Here is a 6,381-nt window from a genome sequence, read left to right as displayed (position 1 = left end):
GTTTTTGTCTTTGCACTAGGATGACGTCGGCGTAAATGTGCAGTCATAATCGTTGTGTTCCCACTAGTGCTTTCAGGTTAATCTCGTTGAAATGACCTTAACACCACAACACGGCAAATCTCCGTTAACGAGCTACCGCCGATCGCCCCGTGCATGGGGCTAGACGGCCAACACGTTAACGAGCTAACTGCGCTAACACACTAGTTCCCACCCATGTAATTGAGCATTGCATGGCACATCCAACATACTGTTTTACTTTAGTCCATGACTCGCTTACCTTCAGGGTCATACGTCACATGAAAACCAAAATAATTCCAAACGCCAGATCTGAATGAGGGTGGGGGAGGTGCCCTGCGCTCTTCCTTCTGACTATGCTGTCTGTGTGGAGCGCTCAGTGGATCTGCGCTCGACAGTGCAGCCTAGGTGGAGTAGTCGAACGCAGATTCACTGAGCGCTCCACACAGACAGCATAGTCAGAAGGAAAGTTGATAAAATAAATTACAAATTTTGTATTGTTCGATACATATGCGTACCGAACCGAAAGCACTGTATCGAACGGTTCAATATCGATACGAATATCGTTGCACCCCTACAGATTACTCAATTAACTGGTCAAAATCTACAGTCCTTCCAATAATCGCTCCTTCCATAATTCTTCTTCTACACCACTGCAATCGGGAAATATAAAATATTTAGGTATTAATGTTTCTCCCAAGCTTGCAGATCTAACTAAATTAAACCATATCCCACTTTTAAAGAAAGTAGAAGGTGATCTGGCTAGATGGAAATGTCTACCCATATCACTCATGGGAAGGGTTGCCGCTATAAAAATGATGGTCTTGCTAAAAACGGACGTGGGTTACTGACCTGGTAGCCTGGCTGCCCCGGGGTGGGTCCGCGACGGACATGGGGTTGTGGGGGTGCTCCGGCTGGGGCCCTGGCTGGGCCTCGGGGGCTTGTGTCCTGGTTGGTGTGTTGCCGGAGTTGTGGGTGGGTGAGTGTATGGGGGCCCAGCCCTGGCGCAGGGTGCCGCCAGTGCATCGAGCCACCTGGGGGGCTCTTCGACTGGTGGGGGAGGTTGTTACATCTTGCAGGAGCTCTCCTCTCTTCAGGAACTCACTCTGCAGCAGGGGGGGATACAGGAGAGGTGGAGGAAGATCTCAGCCTGGGCGTCTATTGTCTCATGCAGTCTGGAAGATGAGTAGATGACGGGGTGGGTGCAGTTTTCTCTGTGGTGGGGTCGGGTGGGCTGTCCCGGGCTCTGTGGGGCCGGGCGGCGCTGCTGTACTGGGCCCCGGTTCAGATGGGCATGGGCACCTTTTCCTGGCGGGTTGCAGAGTATGGGGGTGCCTACTGGGGTCAGCGGGGGAGCTGCCCTTGGGGTAAAGGTGTGTCACCAGGGTGCAGGGGAGGCATCCCCCCCCCCCTGTCCCCTTCTGGCTGCCTGTGCCTCAATTTTATCTCACAACTTTGACATTCACATTACTCACACTCTCATAACACATACATATAGGATCTTGGGGGTGGGCACGCTACACGGACTCCAAATTACCATCAGGGTGTACAACCTCACCCCTGGCGTCGTTGTCCACCTCTCAATTTTAAATACACGTAGACATTGAGGGCTATCAGGAGGGGCTATGCGCTTACCTGCTGCTCTCTGGCAGGTAGCTCCATGTCCTCCTGGGTTTTAAATGCACCTTAAAACACACATGCATCAACACTACATATGAGCGGGCAGAGGGAGGTTTGGAGTCTTCTCACACCCCCGTTCTCTGCGGCCATGATGGAGCGGGGGGGCTAGGAGGAGGAGTTGGCCATCCGATTGCGGTCTGGAAAGTGGGGCCTCCCTGCTGCTGCGGACTCGTGGCAGTCTGCATCTCCCCACCGCAGGGAAAAGGGTAACACCACCTGGGTCTGGATGCAGTTTCCCCCTCCAGGGGCAAGGGTACCTAGACCCGGGCTTAGAGTACGCTTGGGGAGTGTGATTGTGTGTACATTGTGTGTCTCTACATGTCTGTCTCCACGTTGGGTGAGTGTTGAGTAATTGCATATGAGAGCATGAGGGTGGGAACGGATGTTTGTATCTGTGTGTGCCTGTATGTCTGGTTCCATATGCCAGGTCGGGTATCAGACGCCACCTCTCTGGGGACATTTCAGGCCTTCCAAGGTATGGAGGCCTATCCCCCCCTTCCCACTTCCCCTGCCAGTGGCAGACATCCTTAGACATCGGTGCGTTGGTGGGTCTTTGTGTCCGGGGATGGGCGTCCCTTGGCCTCTCGGCCTGGGGCTCAGTGACTCTGGCGCAGCTGGCTGCCGGCGGAGCTCCCGGGTTAGTCACTGCAACCCCCCCTGGCTTATGCTCCGCGGCTGCTGAGTGAGCCCTCATCTGGGACTCTCCTCAGCTCTTTCTGGGACAGTGGCGCGGCTGCCCCTCTGTTGGTCTTCCTTGGTCTCTTGTGTTCTGGGGGCCTCTGGATGTCTGGAGTTTTGATCTCCTCCATACCTGCTTCATGCCCTGGAGGACGGGGCTGTGGCTCCCCACACCCTCTAGCAGATCATTACATGTAGGAACCTTTTAAAAACAAGCGCGTCCATGCTCACAGGTGTACACACGGGTGCTCACACACACAAACTACACCCTTTTTGGCTCCTACCTCAAAGCACACTGTGTGCTGTCAATCTTACGTGCTGCACAATAATTTATTTACTGTTATATTCCCATAGATCATCATGATGTTGTTTATCCCTTGTTAAATGCTTGTTTTATTTTTTCTTTCTCAACAGGTGATCCAGGTGATTGATATATGTATTTTATGTCTGCTTATTTTGTTGGTTTTTGTTTTTTGCCCTTTATCCCCGTCCCTCTACTCCGCTTGTCATGGTCCGTGGTCCTGTGTGTGGAATGTGTGATGCGCGGGTAGCCACACCCCCAGTCTGGGCCATCACCGGCACACCTTCTCTCCATCGGGGTGATTACCTGAAGAGCTACTTAACCCGGCGCTGACGGATGCTCCACGCCAGTCCGTTAATCACCTCTCTGTGGTTTCGATCCGGCGTTCAGCGTCTGCCACCTGCCTGTCCTCCTGCTCAATTGGATCACCCGATGCATCATCTGGCCCATCCACTACCTCTACGGATTTCCTTCTCACGGACTTCCCTGCCGAGCTCCCACGTTCCCCCTCGAATCCCTCCCACGGTCCCGATTCCGGCTCCCTCACGTCATTGTTTCCCCGGGTTTTTTAGTTCCTCGTTTTGCTCCTTTGGTTTTCCCGGGTCACCTTTGGTTTTTATAATAAAGTGTCATTTTCTGCTAGCGCTTGAGTCTGCGTTTGGATCCTTTTGTGCACGCGCGCCCCGGTGCATGACACCGCTGTTTGTTTGTTTTTTCCCCCTCTTTCTTTCTCCCTTTTCTTTTTCTCATTCAAGTCTGTCCCGTATCTAGCAAGTGAAAATAAAAAATAAAATAAACAATAAAAGGTGAATCAAATAGACCAATACGGGAAGGCTGGGATGGTCCATTTGGTAAAGTAATTCTGTTGGGCAAAAGAGCATAAAAAAAAAAGAATTACACAAACTGAATGAATCTTGATGTGATTTTTATCTATATGTGAGTGAATGTTTAAATATGATGTAAATGTGAACTCTTAATGTTAAGAGTAACAAATAAAGTGTAAAGAACTGATTTTAAAGTTTAAAAGGTTAAACCTGTTTTAAATCATGTAAGTCAGGTAGATAGACAGAGATAAGGTGTGAGTGGACATCGGATGATTAAAGTCAACAACTTGAATGCCCAGCTGAGTGTCTCTCTAGGCCTGGCTGTGCTCATCCCTCCTTCAACCTCTCCTCCCCAAAAATAAAAATAAACTTACAGATTCTTAGTTAGATTAGTAAAGTATAATTGATTTCAATATTTTTTGTGATTTTCATTATTTTATTATGCTATTGTGTTGCTGAATTCCATTAATAAAATTTCCTGCAATTCAAGCCTAAATTGTGGACATTCACTTTTTGACCTTTAGTGAAGCAGTAAAGGTAGAAATCCAGGATTATTTTTATTAGTGCAAATACCTCTCACAGGTTACCCCGTCTTCCAAGCTACTAAAATAATACCAGAAATAACAAGTGCCATGTTAAATAACAGGTTAACAGGTGAGACTGATGGGCTACTCAGGTTACGTCTTATCAGGGTTAGCATGAAAAATACCTGGCTGATTAAGAGGTAGTCAGTACTGGGCGAGTCCCCTCAACCACATCAGTGCCAGAATCCTACATTATCCACTGGGGAAGACTCATAGGATCAGGGATTAGGACTTTTTTTTTAAATCAGCGAGCTGAAATCAACTTCCTGTATAGGGGTTTTGTGGGCCTACCAATTGACAAGTGGAGTCAATTAAATAACTGAGACTTCCATTTCTGACCTAGAATGGGCAGAGAGAGGGAGGTTAGGATACAGTAAAAGAATCCCAAGTACAACATATCCGAAAGGAATGTAGAAAAGAGAAAGAGGCAGGAATACAGGAAGAAAATAGTGAAGTTTTTGGGCAAGACAAAGGGAAGGGGGAAATTAATGTCCAACAAAAACTGAAAGAAAGAAGGGGGGAGGAGTTGAGAGGATGTGGTGTGGGGATCAGTTATATTACTAATTCTAGTCATAACTCAGCCAGAGCTGGAGCTCTCTGCAGATCTGTGGAGATGGATACTCAGGATGGAGAAGAGCTCTGCTTTCCACAACTCTTCAACATCTCCTGCAAGAAGCCTACAACTCCTCTGTCTCAATTGTTGCTTCCTTATATTGTTGTGTTCTCAATGTCTCTGCTGACTGTGATTCTCAACCTGCTCGTCATCATTGCAGTCTCCCACTTCAGGCAGAGTTTCACTTTTGTAACTGTTATTGTAGCTTTACAAGTCAGAGTCAGCTTAAGTAAATACATGATTTTACTCATATGTGCACTAGACTTACATTTGAACTGTTAGACTATTTTTATATAATGATCTGTATATATTAGATGTTAATATTAGATGACAGACTTAGAGAGTTTAGATATTCATTATATGAGGTACTTCATACCATATTCCTTCTCCTACCAATAATCTTTACATTCAGTCTGCTACAACTTATCTTCTGTCTACACTTGAACATACTACACCTATAACTGAATTATTTTCAGATGTTTCAGATGATTTCTCTCTCTTCTTTCAGACAGCTCCACACACCCACTAACTTCCTCCTCCTCTCTCTGGCTGTGTCAGACTTTTTCATTGGTCTGTTGTTGATGCCTGCAAATATCATCCGGAAGAAGGTTTGTTGGTTTCTTGGTCAGCTTGCATGTTTAGTGTTTACTTATGTATCCTTCATTATTACCTCTGCCTCAGTGGGCATCATGGTGCTGATATCAGTCGACAGGTATGCGGCTATTTGTGACCCTCTGCATTACCCCACCAGAATAACTCGTGAAAGAGTGAAACTCTGTGTCTGTCTGTGTTGGCTCTGCTCTGTTATCTACAACATTTTGCTCATAAAGGATGAACTGGTTCAACCAGGGCAACATAATTCCTGCTATGGAGAGTGTAAAATTCTCGTAGACTACATTGCAGGAACCACTGATATTGTTTTAACCTTTATTGCTCCAGTTACTGTCATCATAGTTCTGTATATGAGAGTGTTTGTGGTGGCTGTGTCTCAGGCCCGTGCCATGCGCTCTCAGGTTACAGCTGTCACACTACAGCTCTCAGTGACTCTAACAACAAAGAAATCAGAGTTAAAAGCAGCCAGGACTCTGGGTGTTCTTGTTCTTGTGTTTCTAATATGTTTCTGTCCTCATTATTGTATTTTTGTTTTTGGAGGAAAGGTGCTTAATAGCTCATCTGCAACTATTGTGATCTATCTGTATTATTTTAACTCCTGTCTAAATCCTTTGATTTATGCTATGTTCTACCCCTGGTTTAGAAAAGCTGTGAAACTAATTGTCACACTAGAGATACTGCAGCCTGGCTCCTGTGAGGTCAGCATACTGTAGAAAAAAGAAATCTCCTTTAAAAATATTTTTATGGGCAACACTAAACAAGCAGAAGATAAAATCTTTTCTGTCACTTTAAGAGAACTTCTAATTTATAAGAGAAATGATAGAGATTGCAAATTATTACTCAGTATATTAATAAAAGGGCAAGGTACAGCTTTCTGAAAAATCCACATTCCTTTATTAGACAAGTTGCAAAATGCCTTGGCTTATCTTAGAACCATATTGTAGACTGTATATTGGATATATTAATAACAAATTAAAATGTAAGATTTTTAATTGTTATATAAATTGCATTACATTTGAGTTGTACAGTATAATATTAATCTAGTTTTATTGAGAATCAAAAGTTGCACTGAAT

At 45.6% G+C, this 6,381-nt stretch overlaps 1 protein-coding gene across 1 annotated transcript; it reads left to right on the top strand.

Annotated features, from left to right (window-relative positions):
- Positions 1-4,695: 4,695 nt before the first annotated feature.
- LOC113008215 (trace amine-associated receptor 13c-like) lies at positions 4,696-6,020 on the top strand. The gene is made up of 2 exons (XM_026145482.1): positions 4,696-4,868; positions 5,204-6,020. The coding sequence occupies exons 1-2, from the start codon at positions 4,696-4,698 to the stop codon at positions 6,018-6,020; spliced, it is 990 nt and encodes a 329-aa protein (XP_026001267.1).
- The last annotated feature ends 361 nt before the right edge of the window (positions 6,021-6,381 follow it).

The sequence above is a fragment of the Astatotilapia calliptera genome, chromosome 16 (assembly GCF_900246225.1).
Source record: "Astatotilapia calliptera chromosome 16, fAstCal1.2, whole genome shotgun sequence".
Taxonomy (NCBI): Eukaryota; Metazoa; Chordata; class Actinopteri; order Cichliformes; family Cichlidae; genus Astatotilapia; species Astatotilapia calliptera.
Note: the sequence above shows the minus strand (reverse complement) of the source record. Positions and strands in the feature narration are given on the sequence as shown.